The sequence below is a fragment of the Ciona robusta genome, chromosome 14 (assembly GCF_009617815.1).
Source record: "Ciona robusta chromosome 14, ASM961781v2".
In the NCBI taxonomy this organism is placed as follows: Eukaryota; Metazoa; Chordata; class Ascidiacea; order Phlebobranchia; family Cionidae; genus Ciona; species Ciona robusta.
In genome coordinates, this window is record NC_143248.1 from 4,888,851 (window position 1) to 4,915,368 (window position 26,518).

At 37.9% G+C, this 26,518-nt stretch overlaps 2 protein-coding genes and 1 long non-coding RNA gene across 3 annotated transcripts; all 3 read right to left on the reverse strand.

Moving 5' to 3' along the window:
- Window positions 1–710: 710 nt before the first annotated feature.
- Window positions 711–5,333, reverse strand: LOC149725259 (matrilin-1-like). Its single transcript, XM_089892343.1, has 9 exons — window positions 5,195–5,333; window positions 4,833–4,918; window positions 4,359–4,454; window positions 3,937–4,051; window positions 3,397–3,579; window positions 2,827–2,938; window positions 2,243–2,394; window positions 1,704–1,867; window positions 711–1,319 (listed from the first exon to the last, which is right to left on the reverse strand). Exons 1-9 carry the CDS (start codon window positions 5,247–5,249, stop codon window positions 1,140–1,142), a joined length of 1,143 nt encoding a protein of 380 aa, XP_089748469.1. The 5' UTR covers window positions 5,250–5,333; the 3' UTR covers window positions 711–1,139.
- A 1,868-nt stretch (window positions 5,334–7,201) lies between these two features.
- On the reverse strand, window positions 7,202–8,167 carry LOC149725260 (cuticlin-6-like). The gene is made up of 2 exons (XM_089892351.1): window positions 7,806–8,167; window positions 7,202–7,496 (listed from the first exon to the last, which is right to left on the reverse strand). Exons 1-2 carry the CDS (start codon window positions 7,926–7,928, stop codon window positions 7,320–7,322), a joined length of 300 nt encoding a protein of 99 aa, XP_089748477.1. The 5' UTR covers window positions 7,929–8,167; the 3' UTR covers window positions 7,202–7,319.
- Window positions 8,168–25,473: 17,306 nt separating this feature from the next.
- LOC149725261 (uncharacterized) lies at window positions 25,474–26,366 on the reverse strand. The gene is made up of 3 exons (XR_016386491.1): window positions 26,074–26,366; window positions 25,957–25,991; window positions 25,474–25,569 (listed from the first exon to the last, which is right to left on the reverse strand). It is a non-coding gene; the product is annotated as an uncharacterized LOC149725261 (long non-coding RNA).
- Window positions 26,367–26,518: the final 152 nt, after the last annotated feature.

Here is a 26,518-nt window from a genome sequence, read left to right on the forward strand (position 1 = left end):
GTTTCAATATGCTTTCCAATATGTTTCGCCAACGCTTTTTTTCCAATACCAATTTAGAAAACATTGACACGTCTTCACAATTTAAAAGTTCCACAAACTGTGTTCAAGACAATACATGCTGATGCACATTAGTAACTCAGGGTTAAAATGAATATACATGTACTATACATTTTTTTTAGGCCATACGGTACGTAGTGTTCAAAGTCGATGCTTACAATCTTCGGTTTCACGATCTAAGTTTGTTATAAACAAACTAAGTCAATATTCTGTTACTTCTGCTACCAGGCACAATGTATATAATCTTATAACGACTCAACCTTAGGCTTCCAAGCATATAACACGGTTTTTAATTAGTCTTAAAAACAGCTTTATATAAAACGAAATGGCAACGGGGTATTTTATTACCATGTTTAATATGCTGTCTCATATTTCGTTATACCTTCAATATCATTGTCATCCCATTTAGGCTGTTTATGTTAACAGCTGTCGCCTCAATTACGTGCTTAAGAATTCCAAATAAAGGACTTTAGCCGCCAAAACATGGTCCTTAGGTGAGATAAGCAAACATTGGCTCTGTTTTTTAAATCTTTCAAAAAATATTTTTTTGTAGAAACCAAAATACGACTTGCATTTTCAACGTTTCGATTTAAAAAAAACTCAAACCATCTTCTGTGATGTAAGAAGATACAGCTATTTTATAAAACATTAAATAAGCTGAATATGATTTGTTTATTTCCCAAAACGATGTAAGTTATTGCGATGCTGTTCTAAATATATTGCAGGGTGGGGTCAGATGGAACATGTTTTTATTCTCTTTTATCATGCAATTTGGTAGCAAACAAGAATATTAAAGCGTTATAGCCGTATTCTTGGACTATAAAATAGTGTTGCTGTTAATTGTTAAAAACACAATTAGGAAATATGGGGCATGCGTGATAACGATATTCGGTCTTATTTTTAATATGAAAATAAAAATATGCTTATTGCTGTCCGGTTAGTAGAAATAGGATGACACCGAAAGTTTGAAAAATATCATGATAAACAAGCGGGTTCAAAAAACATTTAACTTTGAAATAAAGCCAAATTGTTAGTATCACCGCTATCAGTTTGAATATTTTATGTCAGTATGTATATTAGGATTAATTTTGGCAAGGTCCCGGGGGGCATAATCGTTGGGAAAGAATAGTTGCAAAATCGGACGTCAAGCCATCGAAACTGTCAAGTTCAAATACATTGTCTCGTGAACCCGCCATTTCTATTAGATGATCCATTTGAATTCGCAATCTTTGTATGCCGGGCTGGATTCCGACAACGAACGTCTGTAAAACAAACAGGTTTCACTCATATGTTTCAATAAGGGCAATGGTTCTAGATAAGACATAATAGACATTTAGGTCTAATACATGGCTCATATAGGGTGAGCCATTGAAAGATTATTTACATATATGCTTGATAGCAGAAATACCAGAGGGCACATTTAAAGGTTCGTATGCATGCATGGGAAACGTTTGCACTCGCGTGGTACCGTGTTATACCGCCAGTGCTCTGTTTCAGACACCCCATGCCAATTTTCGAGCTATTAGCACATATGTAACTTTGTAGGTTGCTATTTCACATATTTTTGTTGTTTTTATCCGGCTTTTAAAGACAACCCGCAAGGGACAACTCGGTTGGAGTTATTGTATTTGAAAATAAGCATTTACCTGGGCGCCGGTTGCACGTATTTGATTAGCTGGCTCCAAAACACCGTCTTGGGATCGACCATCAGTAATAACGAACACCACATCCGGAACACCCGGTCTATTTCCATTGCCCGGTGCCAACATGACGTCATTAACATGTGATAATGCTTGTCCGGTGTGTGTGCCTGTAACGTAATCGAGTTTAAATTAGAAATTACTGTCTAAGGAAAGGTTGCTTTATCCATACATGTACGGGAAAACGACAGTCATTATAGCACGGGTGTTCTGTTTCACATCTTGTGCCCGCGTACGAGTAACCAAGTATGTAACTTCGTGGGTGATTGTTTATTTTGTATAGCTGACTATTTAGACAACTATTTGTTACCACTGTTTTGGGATAGTTTAATGTCTTTCATAAGGACACAAACTTTGGTAGCAGCGACGAGCCTTGAACCTATTACCTATGGTTATAGGTAGCCGCGCTATCTACACTGTGTCACGGCGCCGGTGTAATAAACCACTTTACCACTGTGAAAGGAATTATTGAACTGTTTAATTACCATTTCCATTATATGGTATTCTTCTTATAGCTCTAAGTAACCCGGCTCTATCGTTCGGATAGTCACTTAACAGGATTTGGGTTGTAGTGTCCACGTCTGCATTATATCGGAACACGCCAATCCTTGCGCTTTTTGGTCCGACGTCCACTCCGCTGAAATAAAAACAAAAGTCATGTATTACAATCAGAAGTATTATGAGAAGCAACTATGAATGAATGAAGTTGTCTATCCGCGCGTAGCCGAACAACGACAGTCGTTATAACTTGGGTGTTCTGTTTTATACTCCTCGTGCTTCCGAATTATCATGTATGTAATTTTGTGAGTAATTTGTTTCTGACAACCCATTAGTAACTATTGATTGGAGACCTTGCTGTTAAGTGTCCTGCCCAAGGACACATACGCCCACAATGATAGCAGCACCGAGCCTCGCATCCTATTACCTCTAGTTTAGAGGCAGACGAGCAAACCACTGTGCCACGACGCAAGATATATAGGCCAAACCGGGAAAATTTATAGCAGATATTAATGCCGCAAGCTGGGGTCAAAGAGTTAGTTTGAGAAGTTAAATGATTAAACAAACTTACGCTATTATTCCTGTCACGAAGTTTACTAGTGTTCTCCAATTGGTCCCTCCAATAGAACTAGATGAATCTAACACGACAACTGCATCGACCAACGCAAAAGGCGGACAAGGCCCTGATAAAAAACAAATAAACATTATTACGTCGAAATGGGCAGGTTACGAGATCTGTAATGTCGGCTAATTACAGCATTACCACAACACACAGTCTAAACTATAGGAAATATAAGTCGAACAACCCATTTGTAGTGAAGTGCTTTTGGTCGTTATGTGTTTAGAATAATCGGGAAAATGCATATTACCGATAAATTATGAAACACTAGAACTTAAATTAGTTTTTGGAAAGTGGAAATGATTGAAAACATATTTTAGTCTCCTTAATTCTTTTTTCCAAAAAAATGTTATACATATACGATAAATATAAAGCCAAATATTCACAAAACAACGGCGCAAACAAAACGTAAATGTTATTTTAAACCCCACAGCACTGTGAAAGTCGCCGTATTTAAAAGCAGCAGTTTGGACTACCCGATGTTTCTATAGCTCGGCACAAATATTTATACAACTGACTTACTATTACAGCATGGCGGAGGCTTCACCCACGTTGTCCCGTTACAAGTTGATGCCGTCGTCGTATTGGGGTAGACTTCGAACCCGTCCCCGCTGTCACATTCGAAAGTACAAGTCGATCCATCGCGGTTCCCATCCGTGCAAGACATGCTACCGTTTTTCAAGTCAATCACAGGACATTCATTGCCTACCAAGGTAACCATTAGTAATATGAATGGCTAGGTTATATATAGCTACAGTCGTGCAGCACTTTCAAGCCAGTATTCAACGTTTTTCGCGAACCATATTTTTCTAACTTTGAAAGTTATAATTTATACAATTGCAAAATTAATAAAAACTTTAGATGCATAGATATATTAAACGGTAATTTGACTTTTTTGAAAACCAGTTTAATACTCGTAACAAAATATTTTCTGTGTCAGTCGTTTTCATGTATTGGGGTACCTATGGTGTTCCTTGAAGGTCATACACTATCTTAAAACACAGACATTTTATCATAACGTAAAGGCTAAGGTAGTGCGAAGGTGAATAGTATTAAGCTTACCTTGTGGGCACGTCAGTGTTTCAAAGTTACAATCGTCAAAGTCGCAACAGCATCTACATACCGATCCTTGTACGTTTATATTACATTGACTTGGATACCATGCAGCTCTCGGGTTCTAAATATTGAAAATACATGTTAGTGGTGTTATGCATATGTTATAGTGCGGTAGAGTGGTTAGCGCGCAAGTCTCTAACTCATAGGGTCAAGACTCATTGGTGCTACCAGCACTGTGGGCGTATGTGTCTTTGAAAAAGACACAACCCAAACCTATTAGTTACATACGTGGTAACTCATGACCTGGTACGAGGTGTATATAAGAGGACACCCGTGTTATTATAAATTTCACTTTCCGGTCACGCTAAGATAAATCCAGTTACATTCATTCATTTGTTTATTTATTCGTTTATAGCTATGTGACGTACCTGTATATAGTTGTTCCCGCATGCTCTTGCCTGTTTACATTCTTTTGTGATTCGCATTCCTTGTGGGTCGGTTCGTACGTGAGTTTGGCAAGCTAGCTGTGGGCAGTAAAAAATAACATTTAGGTTGTTTATGTTATTGACTATTTTGCTTGTGAATAGAACCATATTGTTAGCAATTTTGCCCTTGTCGAATGGCATCCGCATATGTTCAGCGTTTTCTAAATCTTAAACTGCTGTTTTAGCATAGCATAAGGGGTAGCATTGCAGTTTAATTTTCACTTAGTTCTTATACCAATGCAATTCAAACTATTGGAACTTAGGTATAAAATGTCTCGCAACTACCGGAACGATTTAAAAAAAATAGTTATCGAACTTCTGGAACAGCGTTTCGAAATGGTGTGTATTGAAATTTATCAGCATTTGCAATCGTAGCGCTGATGGAAAGTATGACATTAAACGTGCAACCATGTATACCTGATTAGGACGACACTGTTTCACTTTCCCGATTCTCTTACATTCGTCATTACTTCTGGCATTTTCGCACGTCCAGCATTGTAGCGCTATATGTAAACAATATAAATGTTTGCGATATTAGTAATTACCTCACTCTGTTGCGGTCACACCAATTATAAATATTGATAATATTTGCAAACTCAAAACTCAGATATGAATCTTACGCCATAATAATAACTTGAGATAAGCCAATGTGGCAGCACATATAGGCTATTGGGGTAATGAGCTAAACTCTGGCCTACAACACACAAAGTCCGCTGGTGTGCCTTACCGTAAAAATAGCTATAGAGTTACGATAAAATATCTAAACTATGATAACTTACCGTCGGCCAGACATACCACAGAGCAGAAAACTGCGAAAACAATAATCACTTTCATGATGCTGTAGGTATTCAATTCTAACAAGAGTTAGTAATGGTTGCAGCAAAAAAACGAATGCGTTTTTATACCTTTCGGAATGTCTGCAAATGTCGAAAAGTTTCCAAAACATTTATTTTGTGTATCACGATCTACAAAAGTCGTGCTTTACATCACATTTTAACATGTCTGGCAATTTTTCACGATTTATAGATTGAATTTATTTCGGATGCCCAATTCTTTACATTTTGAAGTTTTTGTCTATGAGTATATACATTCGCGGTGTCGTGATCAACGATTCGGCATATTCGTGATATCAGTAAAACGTGTGTTTCCGTATACGTTATACCAACATTGCTGCTGCTTATATTAATTTGTAATTTAGGTTTTATAGCGAAAATATTTTGAGAAAAAATGTTATTGTATACAGTAGAATGGCGAAAGATGGCACACTTTTTCATTCTATTTTCTCGTCCAATTAGGTAGTAAACAAAGAATAATAAAACCTTATCTTCACGACTCCCATAGACCGTTGTTAATTGTTTAAAACACGATCAGGATATTGTATATTATGCACTAAAGATGTCCCGTCTTCCCCCACCCTACTATATTGTCATTTTCATAAAGTTTAATATATATAGTAGGTTGAGGTAACATGGTCCATGTTTTCATTTTCTTGACGTTTCATTTGATAGTAAAACAAGTAAGAGTGTTTACAGAATTACAAAAAAAATAATTTTTTATTTTCCGAATTACCTACCAAATGAAAATAAACGTTTGCGCAACCAAAGTTTTAAAGCGATTATCAGCTTTGGATACAAACAAGTCGTCAATTACAAAGTAATAAAGTTCTCGTTTGATCAAAACTGTCACTTTGCAATCACGTTTAGAAATTAATGTCTTAAACTTTATTGGTATTTTTGCAAAACCGCAAAAGAATCCATGGATTTGTGATACCAACTAAGCAAGCTTGTATGTACAGTGGGATGGGGGAGGTGGGACACTTTTTAACGCTATTTTCTCGTCCCATTTAGTAGAAAAAAAAAGAATATTCAAAGAAATATGAAATTAAACTATGTCCTCACGACTTCCATAGACCGTTGTTATTTTTTTAAAACACGATCAGGATATCTAGATATTACGTGCTAAAGGTGTCCCATCTTCCCCCACCCTACTATATGTCTCAAATATTATGACAGTGCGCCGGTTAGACATCGTGCCTTATGCGCGATCAGCATATTTTAAATTAACAATCATTCGTTCGTTTGATTTATGAATAAGAGTTAATTGCGGTTACATGTTGTGACAGCTGTCCACATACATGTAAGCAATGCGGCGTACGTGATAACCAAGCACACGAATCGGGCGTTTTGTTGTTTTTACTCTATTACTCATTTTAGAAAGATGATGACTTAAAATATTTTTGTCTCATATTTCATGTTTTACAATGTCATACATAATATTGCATGTCTCATACTGCCATTCAACGAACTTTGAGTAACCAAGTTGGCTGCCGTGTACGGAGGCGGTATAGACTGGCGAGACACTTTTAATCTGTATTTCTATATATAATATAGTGTTGGGGAGACGGGACAACTTTAGCACGTAATATCCAAACATCCTGATCGTGTTTAAACAATTAAAAACAGTCTGGAGTCGCGAGGATACGGTTTTATATTTCTTGGAATGTTCTTTGGTTACTACCAAATGGGAGAAGACAAGAATAAAAATGTGTCTTATCTTCCCCCACTTTACTATATCGTTATAAACATACACAGATTTAGAACCACTTAATTCGACAATTTAATGCAGATGGTTTGATTTATTAACACTGGATAATATGTTATTATTTTATTCTTAATTCTCAAACGAAAATATGTAATAATGAAACAGTATATAAATACAGTCATCGTTGTTATATAGGATATACGTTGAGATGATTTCAGTCAATTTAATAATCAGATGAAATAATACAACATCGGAAAATGGTATACGCTGAGGATATAGGTGTGAAATGGTTTTAAATGTGAAAGGGATTTGCGAAAGATGACGAGTTTAGAAAGGGGCGATTTAAATAAGTGCTTGATCTTATCACATGCACGCAACAGCAACGCAAATTCGCTTGGCCAACTGCGCTGCAAAGTCCGTTGTCAAACCAGAGAAACTGTCAATGTGGAACACATTGGATTCGCTGCCTGCTATTTCAAGCAAGTGGTCACGTCTCAGTGCCATTCCTGCTCTACCGGGGTCAATACCGACGACAAAGGTCTGTGAATTAAAAATGTTATTACAGCAGCCGCACATTTTTTTTAAAGGCGGGTCAAGAAAGTATAAAATAACAGGCATATACAAAGTATATATTTTAGCAAAAGTATTATGGAAAAAGCATACTACAAGGATTTTCTGGTCAGTTTTAACACCAAACATGACATCCCATACCTGGGATGCAAGCTGTATCTTAAATGTTTTGGTTTGGAAAACAAACCCCGTTCAATAAAGTCAGAAATTAAAATGGACCCTTCAAAAGAACGGAAAATTGCTTAAATAAGAAAGTAGAAGATTGTGTTGATTCTACACCTGTGCCCCGTTGGCTCGCAGTAAGTTAGATGGTCCTACAACGTCGTCTTGGGATCGACCATCAGTTATAGTGAACACAACATCTGGAACGTCCGGTCTGTTTCCATTACCCGATTTCAACATGACGTCATTTACATGAAGTAATGCTTGTCCGGTATGCGTGCCTATGAAACAATGTTAAAATGATGCTAACCCAAACAGTTAAAGTTTGTACCGCTGCCATTGTAATGCATTGTTGATATGGCCTGCATCAAGCCAACTTTGTCGTTCGGGTAATCTTTTAAGAGAATTTGAGTCGTAGTGTCCACGTCTCTGTGGAATCGGAACACGCCAACCCGTGCGCTCTCTGGTCCAACGTCGACTCCGCTGTAAAGAAATAAATTTTGGAAGTCGTGTAGTTGATAAAATGTTAAAGAGTATTTTTTTCTGCACTGAATTGATTTTTTAAATAGTTAGACGTGCTTCTTTGGTGTTGTGGCAAGGGGACAAATTTAACCTTAGTTCCAGGACCTTGACAAGGACCTCACCCACAAAGAACGGAACCTACATTTTTACCTTAAGATTCCTTGCACAAAGTTGACAAGCGTTCTCCAGTTTTTGCCGCCAATTGAGCTTGAAGAGTCCAAAACTATAATTGCATCGACTTTTGCATAAGGCGGGCATTCTCCTGCAAATATATTCAATGTTATTGAGTTACAGATTTAGGTATATACATTATAGTTATACATATAAATCACAAAACAAACTAATCACTCCAAAAATGCATTGCAAATCGTATTCAGACCCATTTCCCGATGTTGTTGACATGTGCGAATTGGAGCAAGACACTTAACAGACATCAATCTAACAATCTAACCCAAAGTTGGGCCAAACTTGAGGAGACAAAAATACCCCAAACTTACTGTTGCAACAGGGTGGGGACTGTACCCACTGAGAACCATTACACGTAGAAGAATTCGATCCCGGAGGGTAAAGGCTGAACATATTGGCAGTGTCGCATTCAAACGTGCAAGTGGAACCCATTATATTTTCATTGGTGCAAGACATGCTCCCATTCTTAACATCCTTTAGTTTTTCACATGTGGGGGGAGCTGAAAGAAAAATTTTGTTATTCCGGAAAAAAATTATATTGCATAATCACGCTTTCACTACAAATAGTAATCTTTGCGTTAAAACGAATTGTTTTATGCAGAATATTTTGTTTCAAAAAGTTGCACATACAGTATGTTATATCGTACTGAGATCTCACTTTAGTAATAATCTATGAATAATGTAAGTACATACGAGTTGTCGTTGGTGCTGGTGTTGTAGTTGTCGTTGTGGCTGGTATAAGTCTGTCTGAAATTTCAACGTAACATTTTGTTAGCAAAGAGTGTGCAGTTACATTTTTTTACCGAAAAAAAGCCTGTGATATATTACCTGTGTCGCAAGGTGGTGGACAGAATCTTTGTGCCAGTAAAACTCCGAAATCGTCTGTCAAACCTTCGAAACCTTCTATAAGGAAAACATTGGATTCGTTTCCAGCAATTTCGATTAGATGATCCATTCTCAATTCCATTCCTGGCAATCCAGGGTCAATACCAACAACGTACGTCTGTAAACAAGAGGCATATGTGGAGTATGTACGAGTTTTGTCACAACTTGTTTAAACGGAGTTTTAAGCCAATTAAATGGTCCACTAAAAAGCTCTTATCAGAAACAAAAAAAATTGTTGATGCATTTGTTTGCAACACGCATGCCTTTTCACATTTCATACCCAGTAAAGTAGTTTTTATACCTGTGCCCCGTTGGCTCGTAGTAAGTTAGATGGTCCTACAACGTCGTCTTGGGATCGACCATCAGTTATAGTGAACACAACATCTGGAACGTCCGGTCTGTTTCCATTACCCGGTGCCAACATGACGTCATTTGCATACATCAATGCCTGGCCGGTGAATGTACCTTGAAAATTGAACGTGATTATCACAAAGAAACATTTTCTTATTCAAAATCTGTTTGAAAGATTTTCTTACCAAAGCCATTATAAGGAATGTTTGCAATTGCTGCTTGAAGACCAGCTTTATCGTTCGGAAAATCACTCATAAGAATTTGGCTCACTGCGTCTATTTGTCTGTTGTATCGGAAGACACCGATTCGTGCGCTTTCGGCTCCAAGTGTTATATCGCTGAAAAGCGCAGTTGATGTTTAAAACCGAATATTCCAATGCAATTTGTAATTCAATAACTTTACCGGATAACTCTTTGAACGAAAGCCACCAGTGTATCCCAGTTAGGTCTAGTAATGGAACTCGAGGAATCTAATATCACAACAGCATCTATCTTGGCATAAGGAGGACACTGGCCTGCGTAGAAATACAATACTGATATAATTTTCATTCCACTCTGGATTATTGTATGGTCAAAGTTTTCTTTACGTTAGACAAGGGAAGACTACTTAATTGTTGGTATATATTTGACCAACATTTACGTGTGGCTTGGCTTTGAATATGTGCTAGATTGTTTCGCGAATGTATTGAAGAATTCGCCTTGCATTAGGTAATTATACTTGGGTTATGTTATTAGCTATAGTGCCATCTTACGGTTGCAGCATGGTGGAGGTTCATCCCACGAAGTCCTCTCGCAAGTTGAACTAATTCCATTTGAAGGATAGAGATCGAAATTGTTGGCAGCATCGCATGAAAATGTACAAATAGATCCGTCCCTGTTGTCATTGGTGCACAACACACTTCCATTCCTAAGGTTTAGTTTCTCACATGTTGGGGCAACTGTGGAAATGATCTTGTTATGACTTCTACTATTCGCATTAGAAAGCTATCTAGGTGGGTTCTTTCATCACAAATGTAACATACGAGTTGTTGTAGTTGGTTCTGGTGTTGTAGTTGTTGTAGTCGGTGGCGCTTCGGTCGTCGTTGTTGGTGCAGATGTTGGTACAGTCACTGCAGGAGTTGTTGCCGCAGGAATCGTTCGGTCTAAAATAGTAGGGGTTGTTTCATATTGCTCTTTATGTTTTATATTAACACGTTCTCTATAGTCATTTAATTACAACTAGAGTCATTACAATACCTGTGTCGCAAGGTGGTGGACAGAATCTTTGTGCCAGTAAAACTCCGAAATCTTCTGTCAAACCTTCGAAACCTTCTATAAGGAAAACATTGGATTCGTTTCCAGCAATTTCGATTAGATGATCCATTCTCAATTCCATTCCTGGCAATCCAGGGTCAATACCAACAACGTACGTCTGTAAATAAGAGGCATATGTGGAGTATGTACGAGTTTTGTCACAACTTGTTTAAACGGAGTTTTAAGCCAATTAAATGGTCCAATAAAAAGCTCTTATCAGAAACAAAAAAAATTGTTGATGCATTTGTTTGCAACACGCATGCCTTTTCACATTTCATACCCAGTAAAGTAGTTTTTATACCTGTGCCCCGTTGGCTCGTAGTAAGTTAGATGGAGCTACAACGTCGTCTTGGGATCGACCATCAGTTATAGTGAACACAACATCTGGAACGTCCGGTCTGTTTCCATTACCCGGTGCCAACATGACGTCGTTTGCATACATCAATGCCTGGCCGGTGAATGTACCTTGAAAATTGAACGTGATTATCCCAAAGAAACATTTTCTTAATCAAAATCTGTTTGAAAGATTTTCTTACCAAAGCCATTATAAGGAATGTTTGCAATTGCTTCTTGAAGACCAGCTTTATCGTTCGGAAAATCACTCATAAGAATTTGGCTCACTGCGTCTACATGTCTGTTGTATCGGAAGACACCGATTCGTGCGCTTTCGGCTCCAAGTGTTATATCGCTGAAAAGCACAGTTGATGTTTAAAACCGAATATTCTAATGCAATTTGTAATTCAATAACTTTACCGGATAACTCTTTGAACGAAAGCCACCAATGTATTCCAGTTAGGTCTAGTAATGGAACTCGAGGAATCTAGGATCACAACAGCATCTATCTTGGCGTAAGGAGGACACTGGCCTGCGTAGAAATACAATACTGATGTAATTTTCATCCCACTCTGGTTTATTGAACGGTCGAAGATTTCTTTACGTTAGACGAGGGAAAACTACTTAATTGTTGGTATATATTTGACCAACATTAACGTGTTGCATGGCCTTTAAAATTTGTGTTGGACAGATTTGTGAGTGTACTGAACCAGCTTTGCATTAGGTAATTATACTTAGGTCATTTTATGAGTTATAGCATCATCTTACGGTTGCAGCATGGTGGAGGTTCATCCCACGAAGTCCTCTCGCAAGTTGAACTGATTCCATTTGAAGGATAGAGATCGAAACTGTTGGCAGCATCGCATGAAAATGTACAAATAGAACCGTCCTTGTTGCCATTGGTGCACGACACGCTTCCATTCCTGAGGTTAAGTATCTCACATGTTGGGGCAGCTGTGGAAATGATCTTGTTATGACTTCTACTATTCGCATTAGAAAGCTATCCAGATGGGTTCTTTTATCACAAATGTAACATACGAGTTGTTGTAGTTGGTTCTGGTGTTGTAGTTGTAGTTGTTGTAGTCGGTGGCGCTTCGGTCGTCGTTGTTGGTGCAGGTGTTGGTACAGTCACTGCAGGAGTTGTTGCCGCAGGAATCGTTCGGTCTAAAATAGTAGGGGTTGTTTCATATTGCTCTCTGTGTTGTATATTAACACGTTCTCTATAGTCATTTAATTACAACTAGAGTAATATTACAATACCTGTGTCGCAAGGTGGTGGACAGAATCTTTGTGCCAGTAAAACTCCGAAATCGTCTGTCAAACCTTCGAAACCTTCTATAAGGAAAACATTGGATTCGTTTCCAGCAATTTCGATTAGATGATCCATTCTCAATTCCATTCCTGGCAATCCAGGGTCAATGCCAACAACGTAAGTCTGTAAACAAGAGGCTTATATTGAGTATGTACGAATTTTGTGACAACTTGTGAAAATGTAGTTTTTGAAGTAATTCAAAGAGCCACAGAGCGGCCCTTATCAGATACAATAGTTTGTTGGAGTATTTGTTTGCAACGCGCAGGACTTTTCATATTCCATTTCCAATAAAGTAGTTTTTATACCTGTGCCCCGTTGGCTCGTAGTAAGTTAGATGGAGCTACAACGTCGTCTTGGGATCGACCATCAGTTATAGTGAACACAACATCTGGAACGTCCGGTCTGTTTCCATTACCCGGTGCCAACATGACGTCACTTGCATATGTCAACGCCTGGCCGGTGAATGTACCTTGAAAAAATGAACGTGATTATCACAAGGAAACATTTTCATAATTTAAAATTTGTTTGAAAGATTTTCTTACCAAAGCCATTATAAGGAATGTTAGCAATTGCTTCTTGAAGACCAGCTTTATCGTTCGGGAAATCACTCATAAGAATTTGGCTCACTGTGTCTACTTGTCTGTTGTATCGAAAGACACCGATCCGTGCGCTTTCGGCTCCAAGTGTTATATCGCTGAAAAGCACAGTTGATGTTTAAAACCAAATATTCCAATGCAATTTGTATTTCAATAACTTTACCGGATAACTCTTTGAACGAAAGCCACCAGTGTATTCCAGTTAGGTCTAGTAATGGAACTCGAGGAATCTAGGATCACAACAGCATCTATCTTGGCATAAGGGGGACACTGGCCTGCGTAGAAATACAATACAGATGTAATTTTCATTCAACTCTGGATTAAGAAACGGTCCAAGTTTTCTTTACGTTAGACGAGTGAGGACTACTTAACTGTTGATGGAAATTCGACCAACATTTACGTATGGCTTGGCTTTGAATATGTGCTAGTTTGTTTCGCGAATGTATTGAATAATTCGCCTTGCATTAGGTGATTATACTTGGGTTATGTTATTAGCTATAGCGCCATCTTACGGTTGCAGCATGGTGGAGGTTCATCCCACGAAGTCCTTTCGCAAGTTGAACTGATTCCATTTGAAGGATAGAGATCGAAACTGTTGGCAGCATCGCATGAAAATGTACAAATAGAACCGTCCTTGTTGTCATTGGTGCACGACACGCTTCCATTCCTAAGGTTTAGTTTCTCACATGTTGGGACAGCTGTGGAAATGATCTTGTTATGACTTTTACCATTCGCATTAGAAAGCCATCTAGGTGGGTTCTTTTATCACAAATGTAACATACGAGTTGTTGTAGTTGGTTCTGGTGTTGTGGTTGTTGTAGTTGTAGTTGTTGTAGTCGGTGGCGCTTCGGTCGTCGTTGTTGGTGCAGGTGTTGGTACAGTCACTGCAGGAGTTGTTGTCGCGGGAATCGTTCGGTCTAAAATAGTAGGGGTTGTTTCATATTGCTCTCTATGTTGTATATTAACACGTTCTCTATAGTTATTTAATTACAACTAGAGTTATATTACAATACCTGTGTCGCAAGGTGGTGGACAGAATCTTTTTGCCAGTAAAACTCCGAAATCGTCTGTCAAACCTTCGAAACCTTCTATAAGGAAAACATTGGATTCGTTTCCAGCGATTTCGATTAGATGATCCATTCTCAATTCCATTCCTGGCAATCCAGGGTCAATACCAACAACGTACGTCTGTAAACAAGAGGCTTATATTGAGTATGTACGAGTTTGGTGACAACTTGTTTAAACGGAGTTTTAAGACAATTAAGTGCTCCACTAAAAAGCTCTTATCAAAAAACAAAAAAATTTTTGATGCATTTGTTTGCAACGCGCATGCCTTTTCACATTTCATTTCCAATAAAGTAGTTTTTGTACCTGTGCCCCGTTGGCTCGTAGTAAGTTAGATGGAGCTACAACGTCGTCTTGGGATCGACCATCAGTTATAGTGAACACAACATCTGGAACGTCCGGTCTGTTTCCATTACCCGGTGCCAACATGACGTCACTTGCATGTGTCAATGCCTGGCCGGTGAATGTACCTTGAAAAATTGAACGTGATTATCACAAAGAAACATTTTCATAATTTAAAATCTGTTTGAAAGTTTTTCTTACCAAAGCCATTATAAGGAATGTTAGCAATTGCTTCTTGAAGACCAGCTTTATCGTTCGGGAAATCACTCATAAGAATTTGGTTGACTGTGTCGATTTGTCTGTTGTATCGGAAGACACCGATCCGTGCGCTTTCGGCTCCAAGTGTTATATCGCTAAAAAGCACAGTTGATGTTTAAAACCGATTATTCCAATGCAATTTGTAATTCAATAACTTTACCGGATAACTCTTTGAACGAAAGCCACCAATGTATCCCAGTTAGGTCTAGTAATGGAACTCGAGGAATCTAATATCACAACAGCATCTATCTTGGCATAAGGAGGACACTGGCCTGCGTAGAAATACGACACTGATGTAGTTTTTTTTAACTCTAAATGGAGAACGGTCAACGAATTTAACTGTTTGCAAGTTTGCTTGGTATTAGACAAGAAAAGACTACTTAATTCTTGGTAGAAATTTGACCAACATTTAGGCGTTGCTTGACTTTAAATATGTGTTAGACAGTTTCGCGAGTGTATTGAATAACTTGCCTTGTATTAAGTCATTAAATAAAGGTTATGTTATGGGCTGTAGCGCCATCTTACGGTTGCAGCATGGTGGAGGTTCAACCCACGAAGTCCTCTCGCAAGTTGAACTGATTCCATTTGAAGGATAGAGATCGAAACTGTTGGCAGCATCGCATGAAAATGTACAAATAGATCCGTCCCTGTTGTCATTGGTGCACGACACACTTCCATTCCTGAGGTTAAGTTTCTCACATGTTGGGGCAGCTGTGGAAATGATCTTGTTATGACTTTTACTATTCGCATTAGAAAGCTATCCAGATGAATTCTTTTATCACAAATGTAACATACGAGTTGTTGTAGTTGGTTCTGGTGTTGTAGTTGTTGTAGTCGGTGGCGCTTCGGTCGTCGTTGTTGGTGCAGATGTTGGTACAGTCACTGCAGGAGTTGTTGCCGCAGGAATCGTTCGGTCTAAAATAGTAGGGGTTGTTTCATATTGCTCTCTGTGTTGTATATTAACACGTTCTCTATAGTCATTTAATTACAACTAGAGTCATTACAATACCTGTGTCGCAAGGTGGTGGACAGAATCTTTGTGCCAGTAAAACTCCGAAATCTTCTGTCAAACCTTCGAAACCTTCTATAAGGAAAACATTGGATTCGTTTCCAGCAATTTCGATTAGATGATCCATTCTCAATTCCATTCCTGGCAATCCAGGGTCAATACCAACAACGTACGTCTGTAAACAAGAGGCATATGAGGAGTTTGTACGAGTTTTGTGACAACTTGTTTAAACGGAGTTTTAAGACAATTAAATGGTCCACTAAAAAGCTCTTATCAAAAAACAAAAAAAATTGTTGATGCATTTGTGTGCAACGATTATGCCTTTTCACATTTCATTCCCAATAAAGTAGTTTTTATACCTGTGCCCCGTTGGCTCGTAGTAAGTTAGATGGTCCCACAACGTCGTCTTGGGATCGACCATCAGTTATAGTGAACACAACATCTGGAACGTCCGGTCTGTTTCCATTACCCGGTGCCAACATGACGTCGTTCGCATATGTCAATGCCTGGCCGGTGAATGTACCTTGAAAAAATGAACGTGATTATCACAAGGAAACATTTTCATAATTCAAAATCTGTTTGAAAGATTTTCTTACCAAAGCCATTATAAGGAATGTTAGCAATTGCTTCTTGAAGACCAGCTTTATCGTTCGGGAAATCACTCATAAGAATTTGGCTCACTGTGTCTACATGTCTGTTGTATCGAAAAACACCGATCCGTGCGCTTTCGGCTCCAAGTGTTATATCGCTGAAAAGCACAGTTGATGTTTAAAACCGAATATTCCAATGCAATTTGTAATTCAATAACTTTACCGGATAACTCTTTGAACGAAAGCCACCAATGTATTCCAGTTAGGTCTAGTAATGGAACTCGAGGAATCTAAGATCACAACAGCATCTATCTTGGCATAAGGAGGACACTGGCCTGCGTAGAAATACGACACTGATGTAGTTTTTTTAACTCTAAATGGAGAACGGTCAACGAATTTAACTGTTTGCAAGTTTGCTTGATATTAGACAAGAAAAGACTGCGTAATTCTTGGTAGAAATTTGACCAACATTTAAGTGTTGCTTGACTTTAAATATGTGTTAGACAGTTTCGCGAGTGTATTGAATAACTTGCCTTGTATTAAGTCATTAAATAAAGGTTATGTTATGGGCTGTAGCGCCATCTTACGGTTGCAGCATGGTGGAGGTTCAACCCACGAAGTCCTCTCGCAAGTTGAACTGATTCCATTTGAAGGATAGAGATCGAAACTGTTGGCAGCATCGCATGAAAATGTACAAATAGAACCGTCCCTGTTGTCATTGGTGCACAACACACTTCCATTCCTGAGGTTAAGTTTCTCACATGTTGGGGCAGCTGTGGAAATGATCTTGTTATGACTTTTACTATTCGCATTAGAAAGCTATCCAGATGGATTCTTTTATCACAAATGTAACATACGAGTTGTTGTAGTTGGTTCTGGTGTTGTAGTTGTTGTAGTCGGTGGCGCTTCGGTCGTCGTTGTTGGTGCAGGTGTTGGTACAGTCACTGCAGGAGTTGTTGTCGCAGGAATCGTTCGGTCTAAAATAGTAGGGGTTGTTTCATATTGCTCTCTGTGTTGTATATTATTACGTTCTCTATAGTCATTTAATTACAACTAGAGTCATATTACAATACCTGTGTCGCAAGGTGGTGGACAGAATCTTTGTGCCAGTAAAACTCCGAAATCGTCTGTCAAACCTTCGAAACCTTCTATAAGGAAAACATTGGATTCGTTTCCAGCAATTTCGATTAGATGATCCATTCTCAATTCCATTCCTGGCAATCCAGGGTCAATACCAACAACGTACGTCTGTAAATAAGAGGCATATGTGGAGTATGTACGAGTTTTGTCACAACTTGTTTAAACGGAGTTTTAAGACAATTAAATGGTCCACTAAAAAGCTCTTATCAGAAACAAAAAAAATTGTTGATGCATTTGTTTGCAAAACGCATGCCTTTTCACATTTCATTCCCAATAAAGTAGTTTTTATACCTGTGCCCCGTTGGCTCGTAGTAAGTTAGATGGTCCTACAACGTCGTCTTGGGATCGACCATCAGTTATAGTGAACACAACATCTGGAACGTCCGGTCTGTTTCCATTACCCGGTGCCAACATGACGTCACTTGCATGTGTCAATGCCTGGCCGGTGAATGTACCTTGAAAAATGAACGTGATTATCACAAAGAAACATTTTCATAATTTAAAATCTGTTTAAAAGTTTTTCTTACCAAAGCCATTATAAGGAATGTTTGCAATTGCTTCTTGAAGACCAGCTTTATCGTTCGGGAAATCACTCATAAGAATTTGGTTCACTGTGTCTATTTGTCTGTTGTATCGAAAGACACCGATCCGTGCGCTTTCGGCTCCAAGTGTTATATCGCTAAAATGCACAGTTGATGTTTAAAACCGATTATTCCAATGCAATTTGTAATTCAATAACTTTACCGGATAACTCTTTGAACGAAAGCCACCAATGTATTCCAGTTAGGTTTAGTAATGGAACTCGAGGAATCTAGGATCACAACAGCATCTATCTTGGCATAAGGAGGACACTGGCCTGCGTAGAAAAAATAATTGCTCTTAATCGACAACCGGTCAGCGTATTTAACTTTGGGCAAGTTTAATATCCTTGTACACAGGGACTTAATTTAGTTTAGTTATTTGTAAACATTCGATCAATATTTGGTAAAAGTAATTCGGCTTTAGGTTGAGTTTTTTTAGTTTTATTTTCTTTTTAAAGTATGATTAACACTTCAAACAGCCAGTAATGGTTAGATCAATTCCTGTTTTGTGTGTATAAAAAAGTATAGCAGCGCCAAGCCTTGAATGTCTAGGCTAGAGACAGGTGCACTTTATTAAAAAGCTGCGGTGACGGTCGCCTTGTATTAGGTCATTATATTTAAGGTTGTGTCATTAACCATAGCATCATCTTACGGTTGCAGCATGGTGGAGGTTCAACCCACGAAGTCCTCTCGCAAGTTGAACTGATTCCATTTGAAGGATAGAGGTCAAAACTGTTGGCAGCATCGCATGAAAATGTACAAATAGAACCGTCCTTGTTGTCATTGGTGCACGACACGCTTCCATTCCTGAGGTCAATTATCTCACATGGAGCTGAAAGGCAACGTGTTTTAACATTTTTAAGACATGGTAGGGTAGGAAAAGACGGAACACCTTTAACACATAATATCCAAACATCCTGATTGTGTTTTAAACAACTATAACACCGGCATATGAGAGTCGTGATGATACGGTTTTATAATTCTTGGAAAGTTCTTTGTTTACTACCGATTTTGACAAGAAAATAAAAAAAAAGGTATTCTATTTTCCCCAGCCCTACTTTAGAAGAAAAATAGTAGTTTGCTTTGTCGTTAAATGTTATTAAATTGTGGAAAACACTACGGAACAGAACACGTTCCAAAATGTTTTGATATTTTTTTTAATGTCATAGAAACGTTGGTTAATTTATGGGGACTCAAACTTCTAGACAAGATGAGCACTACACGAATGACTGTGTCGTAAATTCGCATAAAGTCCCTTGTCGTTGGACCAGACACGAATGTATATAAGCCGGACACTTTCATATAGACTCCAGTACTGTTTATTTACGTTATTGTTCTTACAATCTGGAGGTCGGTTTCCGTTGTCAAATTCCGTCCTTGGCTGGGTTGTAGTTGTTGGCGCTGGTGTTGTTGTAGTTGTTGTTGTAGGCGCTGGTGTTGTTGTAGTTGTTGTTGTAGGCGCTGGTGTTGTTGTAGTTGTTGTTGTTGGCGCTGGTGTTGTAGTTGTTGTTGTTGGTTGTTGAGTAGTTGTTGGACGTACTAAATAAAAACTACGTGTCATCCATCTTTACATAATACGATTCACCGTTTTGGACTTTAGTTTGTAAAGTTGAGTTATGAAGTGATTCTTTATACAACATGTGAGTCTTATATCTCGGAGTGTAATTGTAACAGCTTGTATAAATATGACAGCAATTATTCAAGTAATGACGCGTTTGATCAAGTAGTTCCTATAAAATAATAATCTACAAAATAACATACGAGTAGTATGATACGCAAGCCAATCGTGTTATAATTACTATCGTTTCCCACGCAGTGCGAGAATGAATCACAGTGTCGCCATTTAATTTACATAGTTAAAACTGCTTTACATAATAAACTAATTATACCTGGGCAATCCAACGTATCAAAGTTACAGTTGTTGAAATCACAGCAGCATCGACATACGGATCCTTGTACATTATCGTTGCATTGACTCGGGTACCATGCTGACCTTGGATTCTATAGAGAATACATATAGTAGGGTGGGGGAAGATGAGACACTTTTCCTTTTAATATCTCGTCCCATTTAGTAGTAAACGAAGGACAATCAACGAATTATAAAACCCTATCCTCACGAATTTCATAGACCGTTGTTAATTGTTTAAAACACGATTAGAATATTCGGATATTATGTGCTAAAGGTGTCCCACCTTTCCCCATCCTGTCCTGTATAAGTGACACAAGTGACATTCTGTTACTTCGACTACCAGGCATAGTGATAATAACCTTTCAATGGCTCTCTGGTATAAAAAATGTAGTCTATTTTCGACGTTTCATTCCTGATGAGGTCTTGCCGGATAGCAGACAAAACGTTGGAAATAAACTAAGTTTTTTTGATACCATAAGAGAGCCGTTGAAATTTACATTATTTACATAACATATACACATTTATTTATTTTTTTCTGTCGCAAAAACATCGGTCATATTAATTATTTCAAACAATGACATTTAATAGTAAACTGCATCTCGTTTTGCCGCCCTAATAAGTAATCGGTTTTCAACGTGTCTGATGTACCCAACATATCTCTGTAAAACTATATAGGATGTACGGCGTATAAATTATCCATTTGCATTTAGTGTTATATATTATCAAACATACTTGTATATAGTTGTTCCCACAAGCGTGCGTCTGTTTACATTCTTTTGTGATTCGTATTCCGAGCGGGTCGGTTCGTACGTGAGTTTGGCAGGATTTCTGTAAAATGTAATCAGATATTAAAAACACGGTTACATACACACGGTGACAATAGTTGTATTTTAAATGCATAGTTGCCGATAAGGCAAGAACTATACAATAAATATAACATAAATTACCTGGTTTCGGTTACACCTTACTGAACGTCCGGTTTGCTTACAATCGTCATTGCTTCTTGCATTCTCACACTTCCAGCAGTAAAGTCCTGTAGAAATAAAAGTGTCGTATAATGGATGTAATGGGTCGGGGAAGATGGGACACCTTTAGCACATAATATCCAAATATACTGATCTTGTTTTAAACAAATAACAACGGTACATGGGAGTCATGGGGATACGGTTTTATAATTCTTTTAATGTTCTTTGTTTACTACCAAATGGGACGAGAAAATAAAATGAAAATGTGTCCTATCTCCACCCACCCACTATATTAAGAAACGATAAACATTTTTTTTGTTTTTGTAAGAGCGCATTTGATCGTTTTTTAATCCGAATAAAATTAACCGCACTATCCATATTGGGTTTAAGTACCTATTTAATTGTAAAATAAAATAAAAAAACGTTTACCATCTGTGACATAAACTACCACCGACACGACAGCAAGAAAGCAGAGAAACTTCATTTTCTGTAAAGTTTGATCGTCTTTAAAACGTAGTTACAACTCACGTATAACTGTTTAGTATTCTCGGAAAACACATCGCTTTTATAAGTTTAACAGTGTCTGGAGCATTTGGCAATGGCGTAACAAACGTTATCGTTGCGTATAGGTGATGAATTAGGTTGATGCCAGCACAAAGTTATTTTAATAACAAACCAAGAGTTTTCCGTGCACTGCAACCATGATTTGGATATTTTTACGGAATATGTCCCAACTTTAATGCCAATACACCGGTCTGCGTGATGTAACTCGCAGACAATATTGGAGCAAAGCCATGTTTTAGTTAAGTCATATAACGTGCAGGCTAAGATGGATCAATGTATCTTGATCAGGATCCAATAAAGCGTTTTCTTGACGCAAAACGTGTCTCTTGGCTTTAAAGCAGTCTGGATACCTTGTTTTGAATGACAGTTGCTTAAATATACGTGATGGTTAAGGTACAGCAATTTGTCCATACACGGCAGTATGAAGAAGAATATCACGAACGTATAGGTAGACGAAACAGATTCATTTTTCATGATATGTAAGTGGACGCTATAACGAATGCTTCTTGTCTACTGGTATGAGTTGTGTTCAATCAAATAATTGTGTCCTAACGTTTAGGGTATGATGTAAACAAATTTGTAGTCTGCAACATTACGTTTTTGTTTTCGCGAGGCGAGACAACTGGGGCACTTTAGCACAGTTACAATACACAGATTTGTCGTGCAAGATGGGACACTGTTAGCACATAAGAATTTCCCAATCGTGTTGTGTACAATTAATACCAATCTGGTAGAAAAATGGTTATATAATTCTTTGAATGATCTTTATTTACTACCAAATGGGACATTAAAAGTGAATGAAAACATGTACCATATCACCCCAACCTACCTTATGAGGAGTGTAACCTGCGCGCGCCATCACGACTGAGTTTCCAAACTTGTTTAATAATTATTTAATGTCATGAGGTTTAAAACGTCGTTTTTCGACAACACAATCATTTACATCGACTTGTTCATAGGCATAACAACCTGTTTAAAATTTTCCTAAGCGTCTAATTGTTGTTGTTGCTAAAACATAACTTATTTGAGTGGTTTTTGATTTTTTAAAAATTCCTTTAATAGGGTTATCTTGTCTCATTGATATTTATTCTAAAATGCAATGAGACCCGAGATTTAATTTCGGGATTTAGTAGTTTTTTGCAACATGCGCCTTTAAAAAAGACGCATGAAAATGATGTAATTAAACTGTCGGCAGGGGGCGCTAATGATTGGGTATGGATTGTTGTATACTTCTGTCTTGCCCAACTAGATTTTGCTCTTGTCCTTTTTTCGTATCAGATTCCATTAGATTCTATATGTGAAAAATGCAGACGACTTTGAAACTCAACCATATAGATTCATTAAACATGTGGTAGAAATCTAACTGTACTGAATAAGGTGTGTGTGTGATATACTTTACATGTAAACAAATTATTGCTATTTATTAGCAATCTAAATGATACAGACTCTAAGATAATTAATGGATGAATAAATGCATAGAGATATCATTCCAATAAGTGCATGTTTTATCGTTATTTTCGAAACAAAAAATCGTTCGTTCCGTTTCATCTTATATACTTGACACAAATTTATGTTTTATTTTTTCTGTTTATAATTTTTTGCGTAAAAGTGTAACAAATATAGTGATATAGCTATTTTGTTGATTTAAGGTGATAAAGTATCGCGAATGCAGCATTGAGGATATATTTGCGTGTCGTAAAAGTTCGACACGCCCTGGCAACATGATTTTGATATGTCATCGGCATTTATCCAAATTTAAATGCCAATAATCAAGTTTGAGTGATTTTATTCTGAGACGTTCGTTACCGTGCTGTCTCTGCATTCAGTCATGAACGTGCAGGCTAGGATTAATGTAGTATGAGTGCACTATACAATAAATCACACTATAAAGGCATCTCGGTTCTTTTGAATCAGTTCTACCTTGATTGAACTGTCAGTTAAATTGAGATACGTGACCGTTAAGCCTGCGTGACCGTTAAGACAGGTGTGAATTAATGTTGTTTTGCATGTGAATCTTTTTAAGGTAAGCTCGTCGTCTTAATTAGTTTAAGTACTTGCACAGATTATTTAATTTATTTCGTAGAATAGCTAAAGGTCATGTGTAAATATCTTGGACGCAGCAGACACACATGCATATACACACATATAGTAAAAAGGGAAAGATGGGACACCTTTTACGGTATTTTCTCGTCCCATTTAGTAGTAAATAATGAACGTCCAAAGAATTATAAAATCGTATCTTCACGACTCCCATAGACCGTTGTTAATTGTTTATAATACGATCAGAGTATTTGGATGTTACGTGCTGAAGGTGTCCCGTCTTACTCCATCCTACTACGTATGATATGAACTAGTGGCCTAAAAATACTTTCCGCATAAGATATAATTTACTGTTGAGGTATTTTCTTTTTCAACTCTGCTTAATTTGGCACTTATTATGGAAGGGCTTGCCAGGGAACACCGATTGTATGCCGGAATTTTCGTATTATACAAGGATGAGCGCGTACTATAGTTCAAAACCTACTCTTTCAAACTTTTATTTGTTTGTTTATGAATCTACTAGTGAATATGTGTACGCGAATTCGTGCGCAGTATATAGATTGCAACGTGTTATTGCTCCGATGCGGCTTTGTCTTCTTCCCCGTACGTAGTTTAAACGGGTACGCGTTGAAACGTGAGCGGCAGACAAATTTCCTCATAAAGGAAGCATTCGAGCCCCTGTCTGATAAATTGCTAAGAAGATCAAAACGTTCTATGAACCTGTTGCAAATCCCAAAGGTTTGTTCAAATGAATGAAACTTGTTTATCCTCGCGTGGTGAGGCAATGACAGTCGTGGGCTTTTCAGTTTTTTTTAACATGACTGAAACCTTGGACAACCCATTAGGTACGAGTGTGTTGGACCAACTGCAGTTAAAAGTATCTTGCCTAACGACAGCACATACACCAGCAATCGTGGTGTTGTCGAGCCTCGAGCATTATACCTTTAATAAGACACGCACGCCACGGAAACAGTTTAATCTGAAAAACCTCCTTTAAAAATCTAAAAGATCTCTTCAGTCACGCGAAAAACAGAGCGAACACCACGAAAACGTGTAGCCTATGGTAGGATTCTTATTGATACAGGCGAATCAATGCAAACACAGCAGCACTCTATACACGCATGTTGTAACTGTTATTAAAATGTCTGTTGTTTGCTGTAACGGTCAAGCTTTTATTCAAAAGGTTTAGTATTTATTTATTTCTCTGGGTTTTATATTAACCGCCGTTTTACCGTAACCGTCTAGTTCTAAGTCTGCTTATTTTGTAAACTTAGTTACAGTGACGTTAGCAAAGAAACAAAATAAACTTTTCACGGGTTTTTCACGGGGTGGCATAGGAAGTGTTTACCCTTCCATTCCATTGCATGTGGGGCTACATGAGGTCATTATTGAAAATCCGAGATTTAAGCCGGTCTTGGCTCATCACCCCAGCATCCATTTTGCCCCTATTACGTACACGCGATATAATAAGAACGCTAATAGTGGTGATGTTGATTATGCGGCAGGAGCTACTTTCTAAAGTAAGATGGGACACATATTCTGTTTTCTCGTCCCATTTGGTAGTAAACAAAAAACAGTCAAAGAATTATAAAACCGTATCCTCACGACTCCCATAGACCGCCATGATATTTGGATATTATGTGATGAAGTTGTCCTGTCTCCCCCATCCTACTATATATTACATGGTAAACATGCCCACGACTTTAAACGCACTGGTGTATTTTGTACATTAACGAGTAATACACGAATCGAATTTACCAGCACTCTATAAGGCTTGATCATTATCCTGAATGCTACACTATATAACTTGTACGCCAGAAGATCAAACGATTAAAACACAAAATATATTGCTTTAATTGATTTTATTTGTCAGCGAAAAATCAGCTGATACTTATGTTTGCTCCTGCTGTTCTGTGTCTTGCAGCATGTCGATAAAATTCTCTGTAAAAAAAGATATTGTATAGTAAGGTGGGAGAATATGAGACATCTTTAACACATATTATCTAAACATCCTGATCGTGTTTCAAACGATTAACAACGGTACATGTGAGTCGTGAGAATACGGTTTTATAACTCTTTTTATTTTCTTTTTACTACCAAATTGGACGAGAAAATATAATGAAAAGGTGTCCCATTTCCTCCCACCCTACTATAGGCTATCTATATTTAGTTCACTGTATGGTTTAGTTTTAATGAACATTTTGTTCGCCAACTGGAATTGTAACTATTCTGATGTATGCGACTTATGGTGTATGTCGAACACGACAAAATGTTTTTCTTTGTCGGATAGGCTTTCATTATATAATATAATGGTAATACTATTCTTACCCGCTCGCTGCTGTTGGTCGCCGTGCTTGTAATCTCTGTGAACAAAAAACATAATATATACCTTGACTGAGCTTTGGTAAATCAATTTGTTTTAATGAGAATGAGTAAAGTACTTACGGGCTCCCGTTGATCCTGCGTCGAAGGTTTTGAATTACTTCGTTTCTTCGTCGCCTCCAAAACCATTGACCATTGGTGTCCGACACCAGAAGAGTAATAACGACAATCAATATTAACTTGCGGTACATACTGGCGTATAAGAAGTACGAACTGGGAATAATTGTCGCATGAACATGGGTTAATATTGCCTCTGGAACGATCGTTTTCAAGGAAATGTTTTTGCAAGTCGGTACCCGCAACTCTGCGCTGTCACCGCATCCAGTATGCTTTTCACGAAATTTTGGTGTTGATTCAGCAATGTTCAGACCACGTTGGTTCAGACCCAAGTTATTGTAGCCGCGTTGGTTTAACTTTAAAGTCTTTGTTTATACCAACGTTGGTTTAGATAGGCGTTTAATGAAACAGAGAGATTGATTAAGCCAGGTGGGGCAGACCATTTTTTATG

Coding starts and splice junctions, on each gene's coding strand:
- LOC149725260 (XM_089892351.1), bottom strand. CDS start 7,928: ATGTTGAAATCGGGTAATGGAAACAGACCGGACGTTCCAGATGTTGTG. Junction 7,497..7,805: donor TGCGAGCCAACGGGGCACAG/GTGTAGAATCAA, acceptor TTTAATTCACAG/ACCTTTGTCGTCGGTATTGA.
- LOC149725259 (XM_089892343.1), bottom strand. CDS start 5,249: ATGAAAGTGATTATTGTTTTCGCAGTTTTCTGCTCTGTGGTATGTCTG. Junction 4,919..5,194: donor TGTGGTATGTCTGGCCGACG/GTAAGTTATCAT, acceptor GTTTACATATAG/CGCTACAATGCTGGACGTGC. Junction 4,455..4,832: donor AACAGTGTCGTCCTAATCAG/GTATACATGGTT, acceptor TACTGCCCACAG/CTAGCTTGCCAAACTCACGT.